This window comes from Ptychodera flava, chromosome 17, assembly GCF_041260155.1.
Source record: "Ptychodera flava strain L36383 chromosome 17, AS_Pfla_20210202, whole genome shotgun sequence".
NCBI lineage: Eukaryota > Metazoa > Hemichordata > Enteropneusta > Ptychoderidae > Ptychodera > Ptychodera flava.
In genome coordinates, this window is record NC_091944.1 from 15,458,382 (window position 1) to 15,482,262 (window position 23,881).

Here is a 23,881-nt window from a genome sequence, read left to right on the forward strand (position 1 = left end):
TATTCTTTGTGTCGACATCATACGTGTTTCTGAAACGCCGAAATGAAGGGCGCGTCCATGTCTTGGGCAGGAGTCTCATGTCCGTAATATTTTCCTAAAAATAAAGACTAAAATGTCCCATCGTCAACATTTTTTCACCTTTAGGTGGCAAGATATGGATTGTGTTTTCCGGACAGTTGCAATAGCGTTGACGTCAGGAACGCCATTATTGAAGGTAAATGACCTACAAACAGGAATTAAGTTGATACACGGAAACATTCTTCGATCCATGGGAATCTTGAAATTGAACGACCCAAACTTTTACTCAAAGGTTCCGTAAGAAAACTTTAAACTATTCCCTTTAGAAATCACGAATAAAACTCAGGGGTCACAATGCAAAATACTTATTACCGGAGAAACAAATTGATCAATATCTGAACATCGAAATAGTAGCCATTCCTATGTTATATCTATGAAGAAAATCAGATTTTCGATTTACATAACAGTGAGCCGGAGAAATCATATTTCCATGAGCTTCAAAATGAGCCACTCACAAGCGGTTGACCGAAACAGTATTGTACAAATTTGAGAGTCTGAATAGCTGTTCCCGAGGCGCGGCATTCAACTTTGGGGTACATTTTGGGATGGTGTATGTTTACATATATGAATGAGATGTTGGTGGAGAAGAATGAATATTATCGACAATCGTTCCGACATGAACAAATCTTGAACTGTACTCTTTCCCAAGTCAATCGATAACAGTCAAGTGACGTTCTTGCTAATATATTCCTAACCTTCCAAACAGTTCAAATAGTTTGATTGTGATTTGCTATTGATCATTCAACTGGCATGCAGCTCATCGGGAAATACGTTATTAACACATTACTAACTTGACCAAAAATGTATCATGTCACGACGGAATCTGTATGATCTTAAAATGAAACAAAATTTTCCTTAAAATAGATAAATAGAAAAACAAATATATTAAACAAGCAAACAAAAACCTCAACAAACAAACAAACAAACAAACAAACAAACAAACAAACAAACAAACAAACAACAATAAATAAATAAATAAATAAATAAATAAATAAATAATATCCTTGGTATGAACTCCTTTACACCCCGTTACGTACTTATGCGTGTTTATATTGTGATTTTATTCGTCGTATAGACAGATTTTAGCTCAGCTTTCGGAGGCGCAGACCTTCTTGTATCAGTTTATTCTTTGACGATCACTGGTCATTGTTGCACTCGGCGGTCATTGCTGCATTTAGCGGGGCTACATCGGCCATAAGGTGGCTTGTTGATTCATCTCTTTGTATTTCAATCTCTTTAAAATGGGTTTTAATGTAGCATGCCTCTCGGGGACTGATATTCGGACTCTCAAATTGTTACAATACTTTCAGGCGTTTTGGGAGCTCACTTAAAAGCTCATTTAAAAGCTTTAAAAGTGCATTCCACCTTTCAGTGGCTCCTGAACATATCGACGTTTTATTACTTATGGAAAAATTAAGATAGAGTATTGTGTACTCATCTCCGAGCTACGGACGTTTAAACTGCTTCGGACCATCGTAACCTGAAGACACTACGTTTAACCTAACGTAAGTTTTCGGTTTTATATAATATTAGCTGGATTAGGAGCTCCCGGGGTGGTGCAATGTGCCGAAGACCGACCTTTCCGAACTGGAGACATCATCGCCATGTAAGATGTGATTGTTCGATTAAATGTAATTGGAAAAAACAGTGTTAAGTAAAGTAAACCCATCAACAAAGGTTATTCTTAGAAGGATTGGGAGGGACGTTTTTAAGGCTGCATACAGCCATATTTGCCTGTGAAGCTTAGAGTTATGCATCGAATGTGTTGCCGTCGAATGATATTACTTAGTGTCAATATGCTTGAAATTTGCATAGTTTGCATTATATTAATACGTTCCTTCGTTGTACTCACAGTGTAATATTTAGTATCATAGCCGGTTTGATGGTACTCGGCACTGCCTACGATGTTATCTGGCACTGGAACCTCAAACGAAAGATCAAGAGGAGTGAAGAGATCGCTCACATGGACACAATAAAAGAAGACCTCATCAAGAATAAGTCAGCGGTAGACGAACTCAAGAAGAAACGACCAGGTGGGCATAGTATCTTGGTGGTAAAGTATAATAGAAAATGATGATAGCAATATTTTTTCAGTTGGGAAGCATCACTTATAAGATGGCTTAACTCGACTCTAAGCGTTTATGTATCTGATGGCATTCTTAGTTTTTACTGTCGTCAGAAAATAATATTTCATATTAATATGAACCAGCTATACGTAAAAGTCAAACATATAAGCATTCCACCCGAAGATGTATAATAATAAGGGAATGCTGGGCAATGGTAAGAAGTGGGCTATTAAAATATCTGCATAACAATGACTCATCCTTATTCTGATAGGCATTCTGGGAGGGATCTTGACTACTTTCTCTGTCGTGTCGAATGGTCAGAAAATTCTGAACGCGACTTCGGGTGGTTCCGGCACGATCTCGTCAATCAACGGAATTCGCGTGATCAGCATGATGTGGATAATACTGGGACATGTTTACTCATTCCATCTTAATTTCCTTGGTAAGGAGCTGTTTACTCTTTTGTTTAATTTTATTTCTCTAAATTCCTTTGAAAAAGAAAATAACGGATTCAAAATGAAATATTTACGATGATACTTACCTTTATTTGTGGTAGACTGTGTGGTTGACAACCTCTATCCATCTATCCCCTCCTGAAATTTTGCCTCCTCCTTTCTCAGACAAAGTCTATGCTCTGTGTCTTCCCCTCCTGTTCCGATTCCAATGCGATAACTACAGAATTAAAGGTATACTGTCACCTGTTCCAATTTTGCCAAAGTTACCATAGACAGAGAAAATCTAACCAATCACAGATTATAAGCGGGTGGCCGCTTTTTAAAAACAGCGCCCTAACATGGGTATTTTGAATACCAAGGAATGCCCCTTTGACCATATATGGGGATATTTAGATTACAGGCGACTGTATACCTTTAAGACAGCTGCTATAAATTAAACAATGATCTATCGTCGATTATCCTGACTTGGAATGATTCCATTCATCATTTAACAAGTATGATATGCTTTTTTCCCGATAACAGACAATGCTCGGTATGTTATTGACGATGTCCTTCTAAGATGGTCCACCCTCACACTATTTGGGGGAGTGTTTGGAGTTGACGTGTTTTTTATGTTGAGGTAATTATAATTTCAGTTGTTCTCCTTCAGAAGTGCATGTAGTCCCCCTTTGTTGTAATCTGTATGCATTCTTCACTTATCTTGGATGTTCACTTAAGGTAGTATGCGCCTCGAAAGTGAAAGGCTGAAACTTTTGCTCAAAATCTCCTTAAATAATCTTTCAGCTATTCTCTTTCAAAATAAAAAATAAAAATCGGGGGTCACTGTGCAAATTTTGGTACAAGAGAAACAAATTACCAAAGATTTACCGAGACTTGAAATTCAAAATGGCCGCCATCCCTGCGTTAACTCTATGGAGAAAATAAAATTTTCGAATTTCGAAAAACTAAGAAGATGACAATGTTTCTTACACGGGCAGCTTTAAAATGAACCCCCACAAGTGGTAGATCAGAAAAGAATTGTAGAAGGTTGAGCGTCCAAATATCTGTCCCCGAGGTGCATTCTACCTTAAAGAGGCGTTCATTGTCTTACAATATTCTATTTTGATTATACAAGAGTAAATGTTTGACACTGGATTTATGGTTCGGTAGTGCCGTTCGGTAGTGCCTATTTGACAAAAGGGATAATTGTTTCAGGGCGCAAGTGTCAAAGTTCACTACTTTACAACCATTGCCATTTAAAGCTGACGTGTATCATCGTGATGCAATCTTTTGTAAAGACTAGTGACCGACGTTCAACTTTCGGATGCAAAATTAAGAGAACTTAAAATGCAGACTTCTCCGGTAAAGTCAGTCGTTTCCTATTGATTTCGCTACATTTTCGCACAAATGTAGAGTCAAATATTGGTATTTAAAACATGATTAAGATTTGAGGCAATATAACATCGTGGAACTCATAAAAAAGTGGTGTATTTCAGTTCAATCATGCTTCCTAAATGTTAAATAACTGTGAATACATATTGTATTAATGAAAAATAGAAAGAAGGAAACATATGTCAACACACATGTATACATGGTATATTTGTACCATATATATATATGTATAGTTATATATAATCCCATGGTATTTTTCTCTGTTTGACGTCATCGCCGTATAACTTCGAGCCGAAGATGAGAAGTTGTGCGGCTCCGCGAAAAACACGAGTATACGATGACGTCAAACAGAGAGAAATACCATGGGATTATATATTTATCACATGAACAGTCTTCTTATTTTTCTTTTGACGTAGATGGATCAAAATTATCGTGACAAATTGCATGAATTTCGTCTCTATTTGTGTTTTACTTACGCGGACTACTTTCTTTTAAAGAGTAAAGCTGGCCCGTCACCCAGCAGGAGATACTTTCATTCATAAATCCCATCAAGCTGAAATTTGCTACATCAAATGGTATCTCCACCAACCAGACATACGGATTCGGTCACGTGAACGTGTCAATCATTGTCTCGCCCTGCACCGATGCCAAGGCAAGATGGCCATCGGCAGACTAGCTTTCACCATGCTAGCGACGGATAGCCATAATATTCAGAGTTACTTAGAGTATTTACAAATAGATTTATGAAGTAAATGCAACGACACGATCGAAACAGTAATTCCCATTCTCAGATATGCTGTGGCTTTCAAAATATCACACAAGTTTACGATCTTGGCGAGCGCGAAAGATTCCGTTCGATGCCGGGGTTCGATGACACACTCATTGCATGTTTGTGCTCACAACGTTGCCGTCACCGGTCTCAGCCGGTGTCAACTCGTCAATCCCGATCTCGGTCCTCAATGTTTTCGTCTTACGGACTTTGATGTTTGCAGTGACACATATCTAACCCGTGGATACATACTTATTTTGTTACTTGACGGAAACTCTGTTTTGAGTGTTGTCTGATTCAACTTTCGAAGTATAGGCCTATCGGATTCAACAACGCTGCACACAGCTCGACAGCTTAAGCTTATGTCTTCGCTACAGCCTTATGCCGCGCTGCAAGTTTGATTCCGAGCAAGAATTTACGGAGTTTTAGTGCGATTAAGGACATTGATCGTTGTTACTCGAATGACTTTATGCTTGTGCCTCCTTTGTCGCTTTCCCGAAGATTAAGCTGTCCTCATTTATTCAGTTTAACGTACGTTGAGGTGTAGGTTTCGGTTTTATCGCCAACCGGGATCGCAAGGTACGACGTCCATATTATGCCCACACGACTCGACTGGAGCCGCGACGTTACTGAGCCATTAAAATAAAACGATCGTCGGTATCTCCATTCGATTCTCGGAATAAGCTATAGTTTTAGCGACTTGAAATTTCGTTGGACAAATATGCCTTCTATGTTTCCATGTCTGGATTTATCGGGTCACCTTTTTGTAAAATAATGTGCGAGCTAGCACGGCATCGATCACAGCAGATCTGTTTGTGTCACGACGCCTGCAACTATGCACGAAAAAAGTTCCGGTTGATGACGTATAACAGGGGTAATTCGGATTTCTTATCCGTCCTGTTCTACGTCACACAGGTGAAGATTCGGGCCAGTTCATGTGATAAATATATATATATATATATATATATATATATATATATATATATATATATATATATATATATATATATATATATATATATATATATATATATATATATATTGTTTCCAAAATAATGTCAATGTAGACAGTCAACTACGTTTACGTTGGTCCAGGAATTTATATTGAAGGAGAATACACATTCTACGCAATGCTGTGTTTTTTTCCCCATATATTCCAATCACACTGCAAACGGACAAACTGTTTAGTTTCTTAAGTATGTCTCGATACGATATGGCATTTGTTCGTGCCATGTCTAAATTCTTATCAGTTCAATAACTCAGCAAAGGCTGTATATATAACTTTCTATTACTTCATGTTTCAGTGGTTTCCTTGTTACCTACCTCACCTTACGGCACATGCGTAAAACGAAAGGGAAGGTGAACTGGTTCCTCTTTTACTTTCATCGTTGGTGGCGTCTTACACCGGCATTGGGGTTGATGCTGTTACTCTGGTCGACGCTGATGTTGCACCTTGGGAACGGCCCCATGCACGCTACGTCCCTTGCCTACCCGCAACAACAGTGTAAAGACTATTGGTGGGCAGTTTTACTCTACTTCAACAATATGTACCCCTGGGTTGGAAGCACCAATATGGTACGTGAAGTTTCTGTGTCTGATGCTTCTTTAGAACCGATCTCAGTGATCTTCTAATGAATACCGATGGAAGACACAATGCGCATCGCAATTCTGATGAGATATTAGGATATTTGTTCGGAAATTTATGATCTCAGTTTTAAATCCTATATAAGATATTTCAGTTAATAATGATCGCTATAAAATACACATGCACTGGCAACCCCCCCCCACCCCCCCCCCGCACAACACTCTAAGCGGACCTGAGAAAATGTGGTACGCCCCATATTTGCTTGCCTTTCATGACATATTAGTGAACAACTTCTCCCATTTACTTAAATCACAGCATAGGACAGGACCTTCTACACTGTCTTGCTACTTAGAAGCCAATCAAGGGAAGCTAAGCAGAAATCCCCTTTTTTGCTCACGTGTTTACACACGTGAGCATATGTCGCAGCGATGTCTGTCTGTCTGTGTATCTGTGTGTCTGCCTGTCTGTCTGTGTGCTCAATATCTCAAAAACGGCTCATCAGATCAAAATCAAATATGGTAGGTAGATTCACTTTGCAAATGGCAAGAAGTGATTAGTTTTTGGTTGGTGTGGCTTGCTTACTTTTTGCTCATTTGCATAATTAATGATTTTAGAAAAACCGGATATACATGGAGAACGACTGCACACAATTTGATGAGATTTGCTACAAATGTTGATCACATAAAGATATATCAGCTGTAAAAGTTATTAAATGGTGACGTGAAAGATAATTACTTATTCGCATATTTAATGAAATTTACTAATTAGGCATATATATCTGAATTTACTCTATCAAAATTGACGAAACTTGGTATGCATATTGAGGATACTATGATTTAACATTACTTAAAGTCATTAAGCATTTTTACTTCATCCAAATCCTAAATTGCATTTTTAATGACCTTTTGAAATTAAGGATATATATTTGAATTTACATGACCAAAATTAATGAAACTTGCTATGTACATTAAAGATACTATGATAGAACATTATTAAATGTCATTAAGCATTTTTACTTCAGCCAATTCCTAATTTGCATATTTTATGAACTTTCCTAATTAGGGGTATTTATCTGAATTGACGGGACCAAAGTTGACGAAACTGGCTATGTACATAAAGATACTATCATAGAACATTATTGAAAGTCATTAAGCATTTGAACTTTAGCCAATTCCATATTTGCATAGTTAATGAACTTTCATAATCAGGGATATTTATCTGTATTAACTAGACCAAAGTTGACGAAACTTGTTATGTACATAAAGATACTATGATACGACGTTACTGAAAGTCATTAAGCTTTTTACTTCATCCAGCTCCTAATTTGCATATTTAATGAATTTTTGAAATTAGGGATATATATTTGAATTTACATGACCAAAATTGATGAAACTTGCTGTGTACATTAAAGATACTATTATGTAGGCTAGGATTATTGAAAGGCATTAAGCATTTTTGCTTCAGCCAATTCCTAATTTGTGTATATAATGAATTTTTTTAATTAGGGATAAAACTAGGATTTATTTGATCAAAGTTGGCATAACATGCTATGTACATTGATGATTATACCAGGTTATACCAGTTTTGAAAGTCATTTCACACTTAAGTTTTCGTGTCAGCTAATTTATAGTTTGCATATCCAATGAGCTTTCAAAGTTTGGAATATATAGTTTGAAGGACTTGACCAAAGGCAATTACACTTGCTATATAAAGTGGTGATACAATGACAGCAGTCAAAGAAATTAACTATTTCTATTTTAGCTAATTGCGTATTTGAATACTTAATGACCTATAAAGTTAATCTGTGGTGAATATTGTTCATTATGTTGATCATAATACTTTCAATGAAGTTGCAAACATGTGGCAAAGGTTCAAATTTACACATAACTTCAATATATAATGAAACACGTGAGCATTTACAGTTCATATCTGGTATCAGTAAAGCGCTGCTATGTGCTATTTTGAATTGACTTTTGAGGTTAAAAATACTGGCAACATATTGTGTCGTGGTCGGTAAACAGATTAGGTCGGGTAATTTCAACCAAACGAATGACAAACGGTACCTCTGTTTTATCATTTCATAAATACACGATAGGTTTCAGAATCCGTTGTCAAAGTACAGTCGTTGTTATGCTGCGTAGCACAAGATCTGAAACGTGGACGCCGATTATAGGAAAATCAGCATTTAAGTCCACAATTTACCAAAAACCTTCCAACGCCACAAGAAGTGAATAATTGACTCGTTAGGCTTGTCAACATACTGTAGTTTCTATGTATGAAGTGTCCGACGTTATTGTCAACAGCTATATACTGCATTGATGTCCGTAGTGGATTCATTCGTTTACTTTAACAATAACTGCTGTGTGCAATGTTTGGTGTTTACAAGGCCAACATGTCCAATGTACTTTGTGGAAAACGAAGCTCTGCTCGTCTTCAGAACAAAGGTTGTGAAAATGTCACTAGAGGCTACAGCTACGACTATAGTGATGAAATAGAAGAGACGATTATTTCCGTATATTTTTTATTTTCAGTGCATGGGCTGGGTTTGGTATCTCTGTGTTGATATGCAGCTGTACATCATCAGCCCGTTCTTTATAATTCTGCTTCACAAGTAAGTGAACTCACGTGTCGGAAATCGACATTTATATATGCTAACTTTTGATAATATTTTCACCATGTTTTGAATGTGGAACATAATTCCTTGTTCTACTCCCCGAAGTCTGTTAATATACACAGTATTCTGCTTGTCCACTCAGCCCATAGGTGTGTAGACCGCATTGTTATTGTTGAAAAGTGACTGCTGGTCCGGGCTAGAATTCTAATGTAAAAAATAACAATGCATTTGACACATATAGACGCTGAGTTGACAAGCTAAATAGTTGGTATTTCAACATTCTTTGGGAAGTAGAATAAGAAGTTGCAATTGATATATAAAATAAAAATAATGAAAAACTCATCGAAAGTTAACATTACTTGCCCTTTAAAGTGTACACTGTCATCGACTCAAAACCGTTGGTGCCGGTGTCGAGCCATATAGTAGTTTTGACACTTTCACTTGCGTTGATCTCGTATCTCGTTTGATGAGATGAGAAATAAAGATTTGTAAATCATAAACATAGCACCTTCGTCAGTGCACATTGTCATGTCGAGTCACACTTTGATTTAAGTATCATTGAAGTATCATTGAAGTATCGTTGAAATATCATTGAAATATCATACCAATCCATAATCCGATGACACTAGGTCAAAATTCGTAAGACAATAGTTGTAAACATAGACACAAAACAGCACAGAACAGACAGTAAATAGACGGTACACAAACAAAGTCATATTCATGAAAGAAAGATATATGGACCTCTGGCCAGAAGACCAAGAAGTGATGTCAGGTGTTTCGAAAATAGTAAGCGCATCCTGCCCCACATATGGCATCCGCCATATATCAATCTGTAAGTCAGATAGGTAGTGGTCACTAAGGCTCAATGTCACCGATGCCATCAGCGATCATTTGTCGAAGAGAGATATTTTATTTATCTACCAGCTTGCGATATCTGCCAAAAAAGCGTTTGAATGTAGAAACGATCTTGCTCTGGTGTAACCTTGATATAACAGCTTGTAAGAGAGATGGCCATGTCTTTCTACAAAATCACCATATGAACTGCATGCTCTTGCATATCCAATAAGCAGGAAAATGTATACCCCATAAGCTGGTGAGAGTGGAACATTACTTAGGAGGTGTGGAATATCATTGAAATATCATTGAAGTATCGTTGAAGTATCATTGAATTATCGTCGAAGTGCCATTGAAGTAATGTGCGCCCTCTGATAAAGTATGTTATGTGTCATTCATAAACAAAAAAAGATCACTCATTGGCAATTTGCTTTCTTCTTGACCATGCATCCCTGCACAGATCGGCCAAAGTTGGTACGTTAGCAGTGGTATCTTTCATCGTGGCTTCCATGGCAACTGTTGCCGGGCTTGCAACGTACTTCGGATACCCAATAGCAAATACAGATTCAAAGTAAGGTTTATATGCATTTTATTCGATTTTAGATCACACATCCCCGTGCTTGTTCAGTTCCACTGGCTTTCCTGTATACTATTTGCACGGTACATCGAAATGTTTAGTTTTCTCCAAGACTATTCAATGATCTAAGGGCTTGACCATTCGATATCCTTGGGTCTAGAAGATTGATGCTGCAGTATTATTTTTCTTTACCTGAACAATTGTACATTATTCCCCCCCCCCACTCTCCCACTTCTCTAACACAACTGACCAAAGGTCAATCGTGCTATTGTGGTTGGGTTGATCATGTCGGACAGTGGGAAATTTTCCGTAAATGACAAAAAGTCAAAAACCACTGAACAGACTGCGTTGATATTTGGTACAAATGTTCAGACCGTGTGGAAGGTTCTAATTCTTTCGGTCAAGCCTTCTCTGGCTGATTTTTGGCCCACGCGGTGGGCGTAGCCCACCTAAGTGGGCCATTGTCATAGGGTGGCGTTTGTTAGTCTGTATGTGTGTCTGTAATATGTATGTGTGTGTGTGTGTGTGTGTGTCTGTCTGTGTGTGTGTGTTATGGATTTGTTTCGTCGATATCTCTCAAACTCATTCATCAAATGTCATAAAATTAGGTACACAGAATCTTTAGGATGGGAACTAGATCGGATTAGGTTTTTGGGTTTGTTGGTTGCATAGTTGAGCAGAAATTAATTTTGAAGTAATATTTTGACTTATTTTTGCTCATTTTTGCTCATTTACATAGCAAGGGAGGATGCACTAAATTATAGCGGTGGGCTACAGAACATTGAACAAAAAAAAATAAATTTGTATATTTAATTGATTGAAAGTATTTTGTTTTTCTAAATTTGTGCAAGTTATGATATTAAACGACAACAGTGATGCCAAAACACAAATACATCGTTTAGGAAGAAATCAAGATGCTGCATTTTTTAATAGAGGAACAAATCTATCATATTAGCTGATATGATATTGAGGCAAAGTATAGGCATTTAATAGGCATAAACTGTGCACCACTTGTTGCAAACCTATTGTATTCATATGAGGCTGAGTTGATGTAGTTTCTGCACAAATTGGATGTAAAAGGATTGCCAAGCATTATAAAGTCATAAATGATCTAATGAATTTAAACAACCTATAATACAGCAAATTATCTTATGTATGTATACCTAGATGACTCAAAATCATAGAAACAACTGAAACTGTGGATCAGCAACTTGTATCAAAATAAATAGAGGTTCAAAATTACCACATGTGTATTGTTACGGCCTGGAAATTATCTATCTGAAATAGTACCTTGATTATTGAACCTGTTATATTATCTATGTGTAATATCGATATGGTTGAATATTTAACATGTACTTTTCCAGAAATTTATTTTGCCCTGATATTTATATTAAGTAGTAATTAATATGTGGATGCAATATTTCTGTGCATTAATTGAGAAATGTGAATGAAATGTATATGTATGGTTGTGTTCACTATAGAATCATGAATGTGAGTATAAACAAACGATTTTGTACATGTGGGTTCACAATTCTATATTCTGGCAGGTGAGGAAAATTGATTCAGGAGTATTGTCGTCTTAATTTCGCCAATTTTCAGAACTTTTTAATCATTGACACACATATACCAAAAGTTGAATACTTCTTTTTGTTCTAATGTTTTCCTTTACATGGTGTAATGAAAGCACAATCATTAGGAGAGACTATTGTACAGCAGGACAAAGATGTAATTTAAGGTATACAGCATCTTCTTCAAATAGCTGAAAAGTTGAAAAGAAAATGGAAGGAAGTGTAGGGATTAGGAAAAAGTGATTGCAAAGAAGTCGATGAAGACTCAGTCTGATAAAATCCTGTCATAGGTTATGTGCTCAACCCGGTGCTGGCAGTGTGGTCAATCTCAGTTCATTATTTTAGTATGTTTTATTAAGTAACAAATACAATGAGCAGCAGAAATACATCAAATGAATAAACTACTTAAAGTATAAGTAGGTACATCCTAAACAAAAGGAAAATATGAGTTAAAATATTAATGATATGATAACAGCATGTGCTTCATGGCAGTGCATTGTTCATAGAGACCCCACTTAATGGGGTGTTGTAAAAATCTCCACCAATCGTAAAATGGACATTAGCACAAAAAGGCAGTTTTGGTGAAAAATCTTCTTCATAACATCTGATCAGACAGATGAAAATCTTCAATTTTTGTCTTATTGGGTGAATTTTTGCCATTTTTGGTCAAAATCTTCGTTTCTCAAAAGTTACTCATCTGATAGCTTTGATATTTGGTATACAGGCTCCGAGGGTTTACATTAATGTTATATATTGAAATGTTCAATTTTGTATTTTTGCAGCTAAATTTGCAATTTTGGCCAGGCTTTCCTGAAATGAGCTATCAAAGATATCCACCTTTGTGTCACAAAAAGTTATTCTCAACATAACACGTACCTCTGTTGACTGTTAGGTCGCTTGCTTTTTCAAAACTGCCGGTCAGATGGCTTTAATATTGGGTATACAGGTCCCTAGGATGACTTTAGTGAGATAATTTCATACATTCAAGAAATACTTAGCTTTCCATAAATGTGTATAGTAGCTTCAGAGGGACATTGGCCCTATGTTTTTAGTAAGCAACTGGATGGAGTTTTTTGACCCGACAAGTCCTCCTGGAACCCCCCCCCCCCGATAACAAATGGTCCATACCTAATTGTACGCCCTAGAATTTTATGTAGTTTTGTAAATGAAGTGATAAAGATATAACTTATAAGTGCGTATGTCTTAAACACCCATGGTCACATCATAATCGGTATGGTGATTATGAACCCTCTCTGTGTAGTAAAGAATGGTGTAGCCCTACAACACGTGACTCAACTTTGCACTCGGCACGCACGTCATCATCACTGATGTTTCCTGATAGTCTGATCTCGGGCAGCTGATCTCTCGGTGCCCTTGAAAACGTGTGTGATCTCTAATTTTGGACCGACCAGAAGAGAAGCAATACAGTTTGTGCGGTGGTATTTGGAATCAAAGTCGTTCACTTGATGAGCAGGTAAGAAATTTCATGGTTTGCAAGCTGTCATATCTGAGTGATTGACCATGTTATTTGATCTTGTTGGTGACTTTCATTCTTGACCGTGTGAATGAAATTTTCCCATTCTGACAATGATTAGGTCCGTTTCATTTACCAGGGTAAGCAAAGTACTCATGCGTCTTTGTAGTTATGATAGTTTTCAGCTAGCTTAATCAAATCACATAAACGAAGGTATCACTCTCAATTTCAAAGTCCCCGTACGCATACAAGTTAAAACGTCATTGAACATAAACGAGTCGTCGGTACAACCCTGAACTGGCCTCACTGTGTATACTCTCTATTACGTCCATGGTACAAGTGTGTTTTCATGAAGAGATCAGGTTGTTTATAGTTAAGGGTCAGAAACCAAACACTATGGGGTGAGAACACCGCCAAAATTATCTTGAAAACTTTATTTAAACTTATCTCATTATTATTATTATTCCATTGTTTGGTGATTTAATGATAATTATATCAGTATTTGGCCATTATTTTGCAATTATTTGATCATTATATGGATATTATTTTGACATGATTATGAACTTATTTGGTAATTCGGTTGTTTTGACATTATTCAGCATTGATGTCTTGATTTGGAACTTATTTCATCATTATTATGCCATTATTTGGTGATTTGGTCATTTTTATGTCATTATTTGGTCTTTATTATGCGATTATTTGGTCATGATTATGACATTGTCTTGATATTATCTTGATATTGTCTTGACATTATTATGTTAATTCGGTTCTTTTGCCATTATTCGGCATTGATGTCTTGATTTAGAACTTATCTTATCATTATTATTATTCCATTATTTGGTGATTTGGTCATTTTTATGTCATTATTTGGTTTTTCTTATGCAATTATTTGGTCATGATTACGACATTGTCTTGATATTATCTTGATATTGTCTTGATATTATTATGTTAATTCGGTTCTTTTGCCATTATTCGGCATTGATGTCTTGATTTAGAACTTATCTTATCATTATTATTCCATTATTTTGTGATTTGGTCATTTTTATGTCATTATTTGGTCTTTTTTATGCAATTATTTGGTCATGATTACGACATTGTCTTGATATTATCTTGATATTGTCTTGACATTATTATGTTAATTCGGTTCTTTTGCCATTATTCGGCATTGATGTCTTGATTTAGAACTTATCTTATCATTATTATTCCATTATTTGGTGATTTGGTCATTTTTATGTCATTATTTGGTCTTTTTTATGCAATTATTTGGTCATGATTACGACATTGTCTTGACATTCTCTTGATATTGTCTTGACATTATTATGTTAATTCGGTTCTTTTGCCATTATTCGGCATTGATGTCTTGATTAGAACTTATGTTATCATTATTATTCCATTATTTGGTGATTTGGTCATTTTTATGTCATTATTTGGTCTTTTTTATGCAATTATTTGGTCATGATTACGACATTGTCTTGACATTCTCTTGATATTGTCTTGACATTATTATGTTAATTCGGTTCTTTTGCCATTATTTCGGCATTGATGTCTTGATTTAGAACTTATCTTATCATTATTATTCCATTATTTGGTGATTTGGTCATTTTTATGTCATTATTTGGTCTTTCTTATGCGATTATTTGGTCATGATTACGACATTGTCTTGACATTCTCTTGGCTTTCAATTATCTGACCTCCTTTATTATCTGAACTCATTATTTGACCTGCATTTGAACCCTACCCAGAAATCATTGCACATTCACAATGGCGCAGATGATACGGTCTGTTCCCTCGCATAGAGATAGAAAAACGGGCTTTGCGAAAGTTTTAAAGCGCAGCTCAGCACATCGCGTATCTAGAATAGTTGGGCGTGCTCGAAAACTGAGATCGACCACAATTTTGGATTAAAAATCGATTATTTTCGGCAGCGGAACTGGGCTGTGTTGGGTAGCCTTTGGTGGCCTGTTGTATAGTAGCCCTGCGTACGATGCTGTGTGTTCCGCTACAGCTAATAGCCCCGCTCACCACAGCCTTGCAAACACCCGTACGTAGGGTTGGTGACTTCAAATCCATTTTTGGACTTGACGTAAAAAGCCAAATTACTGCCGAAATTCAGCGTTCTTGGGCCCAAGTCGTATCCCTTCCTACCTCAGCTACTCGATCGCTTCCAAAAATGCCAGTCTTTTATTCTTTTTTGGTAAATAACCGTCGATGTCGATGTCGACAACTCTCTTGCTAGCCCTGCGTACGTACGCAGTGTACGCTGTGTGTTAGGAACGCACACGTACACAGGGAATGCACAGCGTACACTGCGTACGTACGCAGGGCTAGCGAGAGAGTTGCCGACATCGACGGTTATTTACCAAAAAAGAATAAAAGACTGGCATTTTTGGAAGCGATCGAGTAGCTGAGGTAGGAAGGGATACGACTTGGGCCCAAGAACGCTGAATTTCGGCAGTAATTTGGCTTTTTACGTCAAGTCCAAAAATGGATTTGAAGTCACCAACCCTACGTACGGGTGTTTGCAAGGCTGTGGTGAGCGGGGCTATGCTGTAGCGGAACACACAGCATCGTACGCAGGGCTAGTAGTATAGCTATTACACCTAGCCGAGCGTACAGGTCTGTGTACCGTGTACGCGTGTGTTCTCGGCGTTATATGGTACAGGCCCACGGCACGTTTCGTAGATCGTCGTCGGATGGGAAGTGACTAAGACCGAGGTTCGGTCTTCGGCCTCACAGTGTCAGTCACTTCATATCCGACGACGATCTACGAAACGTTCCGTGGGCCTGCTATGTTATATGGTGGAGGCCGTATAACACCGGAAACACACAAGACCTGTACGTACGCACGGCTAGGTTACACCCAGCCTGCCACACAGAGATCAGTATAGAAGGTATCGATACCGTGGACGAAAACGACAATCGCCGCGCTGTCTTAAAAAATTCGCAACACATAGAAGACTAGGGGACTAACAGTTACCATGGATTTTTGAATTCTGGCATATGAGAACAATCAAATATTAGAGAAAAAAGATGGGGTCACCATACTTGATCTTATGCAAGTGTACGATGAAAAGTAAGTTTTTCTGAAATCACTTAAAATCAATATATAAAACCATTCATTTCAAGTTCATGCAGTAAATTAAATTTTCACATCTCATTGTACCAATAACACAAAGTTAAACTCTGAACAGTAAAGACTCTAATTTAAATGGAAAAATGTGTGACTAAATGGAAACTTTTATTTGTTATTAAATTTGCCATTATTAGAACCAAAATTTCAAAAGGAAATTCAAAGTCACAATAAAACGTAGATACAAAAGCTCATACTGTAACCACTATCCAACCATATAGTATTGTTTACCATACAGTATTGTTTATTTTGGATGGGTATCATGACAAGGTTTCCACTTAGATATCTGACAGGGCAGAATTTGAAAGTACAGGAGAACAGTCAGGAGGCTGGGGGCAGTGTCAGAGGAGTTGTACCCTCTCGTGTTGAAAATTTGAGAGATTGATGTGTGCAATAATGCAGTCTGGTGCAATATGAGAGATGTTATCAATTTGTGTAAAACTGTTAGAACACCCCACAGGGGAAAAGTGTGAGAGGCGTGTCCCCTCTGCCACGTCGGAAATTTTGAGAAATTAATGAGTTCAATGATGCAGTCTGGTGTAATATTAGATGTTTTCTATTTGTTTTTACTGAGTAAAACTGTCAGAACACCCCAGGGGGAGAGGAAGTGACAGGGGGTCGAATTAAGAATTTTGAGAAATTGATGAAATGGTGCAATCTGAGATGTATTTCAATTCATTTTGTACCAAAATTGAGCAACCCCCTCTTCTTTCTCCCCAATTTTGAACAACCTCCTTGTAGCTTTCAATTTTTTGAGTGACTACCCTCACATTCCTCTGACCCCCCCCCCCCAGGCCCTTATGTTAAATTACTCTAAAAGACCCATAAAAATATTCTTGATGGCCTTAGAACAAAATTTGTGAACAACATGTACAGTAAAAGTGGTCAACTTTGATGCAGTCTTGCTGATGCATTTTATGGGGCTTGAACTCACAATATCTACATACTAATTCGCCTAGCTTAGCAGTCATTAAAACCCTATAAATAGGCGTTTCAACTAGCAGCGGCTCGGTGGCTCATGTAGCTGTACTGTGATAATATTCAAGAGAATCCATAGGATAGCTAGGTGTGTGCCTCAATCAGACAAAACAACAGTTAGCAATAATAACAACTGTAATAATATCAATTTCTGCAAGTCATTTAAAAATATACCACCAAGGGCAGAGTATTGCTCTTATCTGACAAACAAAAGAGGTATTCCTATTTCCACTTATTCACTCAAAATACTATTGTGTTTGCAAAGAGTTTGAACTTTCAATTTCCATGGGCAGAATTCCGTTTTAACAGCCACTTTTCAATTTTGTAGATCAACAGTAAAAATTTGATGGTCCTTGCTTGAAATGTTAAGATTTACTCAGAGTTAAGTATACACAGATGAGCCAAGAATACAATGTGCAATATACACACCAAATAAACTGGTGAGAAGGAAACCTCCAACAGGTCAATTAACTTTCGAATGTAGGACGTCAGAGAAAAATTGAAAGATTTCAATAACTTCCTAGTTGTATGACTAGTATGTGTAACATTAAATGTGAAAACTTCTTGGTTTCAGATAAAAATGTGCAACTATATTTTGATAATTACTGCAAGCAAAATATATTGTAAGTCAACATTGTCTACTGCAAGTTCGAAGTTGTAATCAAAAGCAGGCAACCACTGGTAATTGGTCTATGATAACTGATGAATGCGAACCTTGGAAGGAGTAAATATATGCAGTGTACTGATCAAAAAAACAATATGGTGTCAGAGGGATAGGTCGTCAACATTAATATCGTTGTTTATTCTGTTTGTGTGGTGAAGTGACCTGATAGTATCATTCATCACTCATCTTATTCAAACTACACATGATTTCACTCGGCTGCCTTCATCTTTGTGAAGATTTACTTAATTAAGTGATACCATGACAGGTTTTTTTAAGACAGCGCGGCGATTGTCGTTTTCGTCCACGGTATCGATACCTTTTATACTGATCTCTGTGTGGCAGGCTGGGTGTAACCTAGCCGTGCGTACATACAGGTCTTGTGTGTTTCCGGTGTTATACGGCCTCCACCATATAACATAGCAGGCCCACGCAACGTTTCGTCGATCGTCGTCGGATGGGAAGTGACTGACACTGTGAGGCCGAAGACCGAACCTCGGTCTTAGTCACTTCCCATCCGACGACGATCTACGAAACGTGCCGTGGGCCTGTACCATATAACGCCGAGAACACACGGTACACAGACCTGTACGCTCGGCTAGGTGTAGTAGCTATACTACAGGCCACCAAAGGCTACCCAACACAGCCCAGTTCCGCCGCCGAAAATAATCGATTTTTAATCCAAAATTGTGGTCGAACTCAGTTTTCGAGCACGCCCAACTATTCTAGATACGCGATGTGCTGAGCTGCGCTTTAAAACTTTCGCAAAGCCCGTTTTTTCTATCTCTATGCGAGGGAACAGACCGTATTATCTGCGCCATTGTGAATGTGCAATGATTTCTGGTAGGGTTCAAATGCAGGTCAAATAATGAGTTCAGATAATAAAGGAGGTCAGATAATTGAAAGCCAAGAGAATGTCAAGACAATGTCGTAATCATGACCAAATAATTGCATAAGAAAGACCAAATAATGACATAAAAATGACCAAATCACCAAATAATGGAATAATAATGATAAGATAAGTTCTAAATCAAGACATCAATGCCGAATAATGGCAAAAGAACCGAATTAACATAATAATGTCAAGACAATATCAAGAGAATGTCAAGACAATGTCGTAATCATGACCAAATAATCGCATAAGAAAGACCAAATAATAACATAAAAATGACCAAATCACCAAATAATGGAATAATAATGATAAGATAAGTTCTAAATCAAGACATCAATGCCGAATAATGGCAAAAGAACCGAATTAACATAATAATATCAAGACAATATCAAGATAATATCGAGACAATGTCGTAATCATGACCAAATAATTGCATAAGAAAGACCAAATAATGACATAAAAATGACCAAATCACCAAATAATGGAATAATAATGATAAGATAAGTTCTAAATCAAGACATCAATGCCGAATAATGGCAAAAGAACCGAATTAACATAATAATGTCAAGACAATATCAAGAGAATGTCAAGACAATGTCGTAATCATGACCAAATAATTGCATAAGAAAGACCAAATAATGACATAAAAATGACCAAATCACCAAATAATGGAATAATAATGATAAGATAAGTTCTAAATCAAGACATCAATGCCGAATAATGGCAAAAGAACCGAATTAACATAATAATGTCAAGACAATATCAAGAGAATGTCAAGACAATGTCGTAATCATGACCAAATAATCGCATAAGAAAGACCAAATAATAACATAAAAATGACCAAATCACCAAATAATGGAATAATAATGATAAGATAAGTTCTAAATCAAGACATCAATGCCGAATAATGGCAAAAGAACCGAATTAACATAATAATATCAAGACAATATCAAGATAATATCGAGACAATGTCGTAATCATGACCAAATAATTGCATAAGAAAGACCAAATAATGACATAAAATGACCAAATCACCAATAATGGAATAATAATGATAAGATAAGTTCTAAATCAAGACATCAATGCCGAATAATGGCAAAAGAACCGAATTAACATAATAATGTCAAGACAATATCAAGAGAATGTCAAGACAATGTCGTAATCATGACCAATAATTGCATAAGAAAGACCAAATAATGACATAAAAATGACCAAATCACCAAATAATGGAATAATAATGATAAGATAAGTTCTAAATCAAGACATCAATGCCGAATAATGGCAAAAGAACCGAATTAACATAATAATATCAAGACAATATCAAGATAATATCGAGACAATGTCGTAATCATGACCAAATAATTGCATAAGAAAGACCAAATAATGACATAAAAATGACCAAATCACCAAATAATGGAATAATAATGATAAGATAAGTTCTAAATCCAGACATCAATGCCGAGTAATGGCAAAGAACCGAATTAACATAATAAAATCGAGACAATGTCGTAATCATGACAAATAATTGCATAATAAAGACCAAATAATGACATAAAAATGACCAAATCACCAAATTATGGCATAATAATGATGAAATAAGTTCCAAGTCAAGACATCAATGCTGAATAATGTCAAAACAACCGAATTACCAAATAAATTCATAATCATGTCAAAATAATATCCATATAATGATCAAATAATTGCAAATAATGGCCAAATACTGATATAATTATCATTAAATCACCAACAATGGAATAATAATAATGAGATAAGTTTAAATAAAGTTTTCAAGATAATTTTGGCGGTGTTCTCACCCCATAAAACACTGCCGTGTGTCCGTTTGTCAGAACCAGTGATCATGAATTTTCTTAAGTCCATTTCATGTTTCAAGTTCATGCATCGATCACGTTATTTTGGTCCAAATTGACTGTTCGCGACTCCCTCGCCGTGCTGTATTTATTGTCCTTGCAAATTGGGGTGGGTTGAGGTCGAAGCCATGTCTGCAGGAAGCCAAGCGGTACGCTAAGCTCCAATTGTCTCTACAGCCAAATCACAGTGCTTAGCAAATTGTACAGCTTTTCAATTCATTATGCATGTGTCATTATTCACGTTAAATTTATGTAAACTACGGAATCACCCAAAATGTCAGTTTGTTGTCGGGCCGGATGCCTACGGGGAACGATTTTGCTGTGGGCCCCTCAGTTCAAGTAGTTGCGTCGCGCCGGAGTGACACAACCTTGGACGTCAAAAAAGATTTTTTCACTTTCATGCTCCAAAGATAGCGGTTCAGCAGAATGGTCGTTAGGTTACACGAAATGAATGATAGCTCATAAATGTATCATGTGTGTGTATGTTTTCAAAACAGGCAACTCAGAAGATACTGCTCATTGCAGCAGGTTTGCCGCAAACGTAACGTGAGCGTTTTTAGTCGCGGGAATAATAATACCTTAAAAAGTCAAAATGAATCATTGAATATGGAATTTTGTGAATATATTGACTTTTACAACAGACATAGTGAGCTGATCTGTACACTGAAGTGTACAGTACTTTGTAGGGAGGTAATGCAGATTAGAATAGAATATGATGATGGTGTATTTGGATGCGTGCACGCGTTGAACTTGAGTAGAAGAAATCGTACCGCTAAAAAACAGATACTACCAAGAGAACTGCTAAAATACAGGTACTGCCAAGTTCAGTTCAGTTGACGCATGTACACTGTAAAGTAACCAGTTCAAGAACTAGTAATTCTATGACACGAATCTACGTGTTTCCCAGTTCCTCAAAAGATATTAACAAACGGTTTCGTGTAAAGTAAGTGTTCATAGCATAAATGTAATACAAATTGTAAAATGTTGGTGAAATTTCAGTATCCTTGGGTGTATATTGATTCAGGTAATTCAGCATTTGATGTTTGATAATACAGGGATAATGAAAGCTATACTTACTGTAACTCTTTTGATTTTTTGCTTTCATGTCTAGTTTCTTTGTTGTAACTTTTATTGAAAAGTTATCATAAATGTTAGATATGAACAATTCTTATTCTGATAACAAATTTTTTTACAAAGTGATGTTCAAGGTACATCTAAGAGAATCTATTCATGTCAAGCAGCCACATTTATTTTCCCACACATTTTGTGGGATATTGTGGGATGTTGGCCCATGCAGTACCTAGTATTGTCAAAAATCATTGTCTCTGAAATCACTCTTCGGATTGCTCTGAAACTTGGTATGCATGTTCCCACAGGTACTACTCACTGTGCCTGCCACATTGAATAAGCCAAGTGTCATTGACACACTGTTTCAACAGATGAAATATGAATCAGCTGAATGTGTTCTGGTTTTACTATGGATTGTTTATATCTACACTATATTAAGTCATACCTCAAGTTTCATTGTGATTACATTTATATATATTGATTCTGTATAAGTAGGTCATGTATCCAAGTGTGAATGTATGAAATACTAAAAACATTATGAGCGTAATTGTAAGCATTACGCATTTGCATTTCTTACTTTGATTAACATTCAGAATGCACTGTACTAATATCATTGCACCTCCTTTTTTCCTCTTCACAGATTTCCACTGGGAGGATTACTATTGCATGAAGATAAATTCAAATCAAAGAACCCATTCACAAACACAAATAAAAGTGAAATAAAGTTATTGTATACAACTGAATCTCTGTTAGTGCATTTACTGAAATAAAAACATAGAGCATAATAATGACATACAACTTAAAACCATATACAAAAATATTTTACCATATTTCAGAAGTATTTCCGTAGTACTTCCGCAACAAAATACTTTCCTGGTGAATTTTGCTCAGACCTTTTATGAAAACCAATGTTACATTTAATCTTGTGACACTATTCAACATATGTCACTTTTTATTCTTAACGCTTTTCATGAAAGTTTATCCTATACTCTCACAAACCCTCTTTTCCATGAGGAGTTTTTCTAATGACACACTTTGTTATTGAAACCTATTCTCCCATTTCATGTTGCTTTTTTCAACAATTACCGCGTGGGCAACTTAAGTTTTACTTTGATTTAATTGACATTTGGTGCGAATCTTTTTTTTCCCGAAAATCTTCTAGACCCCCGAGGATATCAAATGGTCCATCCTAAGGATTGCATGACTAACGAAGAACTGTCTTAAGTTTATGAAACAAATACGTCCACTGCTAGGGCTAGGTTAATAAGCGCGCGATCTTGTCCAATCGCATTACTAGAGTCTGTCAAACTGTGACTGCGATGTTTCATTTCATATTAAACGGACTTATGACATTGCCTTAAATCATTGCTTACAATCAATAAAACTTGGTGACCAATTTATACACAAAAAGTTCGAGATCATCAGTCTTTAAAAAAATTCATGTTTCAGTCAGCATTTAACTTTGCATTTTTATACTATTTGACAAATTGTATAAATAAGTGAAGACAAGTTACTTTAGTGACAATTTAAAAGGATACACAGACCAGATATAAACAGGTCTATATCAATCGTTTAGGAGTCTATTCAAATCACCCGTAATGAGTCAGGCCTTGTCACATGCTAACTGGTTACTGCGGCCTACGTGCATGGGCTGGCTAAATCTCAAAAAGTCCACACATCAACCATGGATTTCAGCAACTAACGGGCACGATGTTTGACATTAGAAGGCATGTTTTAAGATACAACGACTTGTGTTTATTTTAAAGAAGTTAGGTCGCGTTCAGTTATTACAGCCGGCAAAATCGGGAGGGGGTTCACCCTAAAGTTGAAAATAGCAAAGGGGGGTCATGTATTTTTCAAACAGCACAGAGGGAGGTCACTTTGTTTTCGTAA

At 36.6% G+C, this 23,881-nt stretch overlaps 1 protein-coding gene across 2 annotated transcripts in view; it reads left to right on the plus strand.

Annotated features, from left to right (window-relative positions):
- Positions 1-23,881, plus strand: part of LOC139115582 (nose resistant to fluoxetine protein 6-like) — a 40,961-nt gene that overhangs the window by 10,423 nt on the left and 6,657 nt on the right. For both annotated transcript variants that reach the window (XM_070677825.1, XM_070677824.1), the window contains exons 4-11: positions 145-214; positions 1,612-1,684; positions 1,933-2,111; positions 2,416-2,586; positions 3,122-3,218; positions 6,044-6,314; positions 8,856-8,935; positions 10,233-10,343. In XM_070677825.1, coding sequence (XP_070533926.1) covers positions 145-214; positions 1,612-1,684; positions 1,933-2,111; positions 2,416-2,586; positions 3,122-3,218; positions 6,044-6,314; positions 8,856-8,935; positions 10,233-10,343 — 1,052 coding nt within the window. The remainder of the gene's footprint in view (positions 1-144; positions 215-1,611; positions 1,685-1,932; positions 2,112-2,415; positions 2,587-3,121; positions 3,219-6,043; positions 6,315-8,855; positions 8,936-10,232; positions 10,344-23,881) is intronic.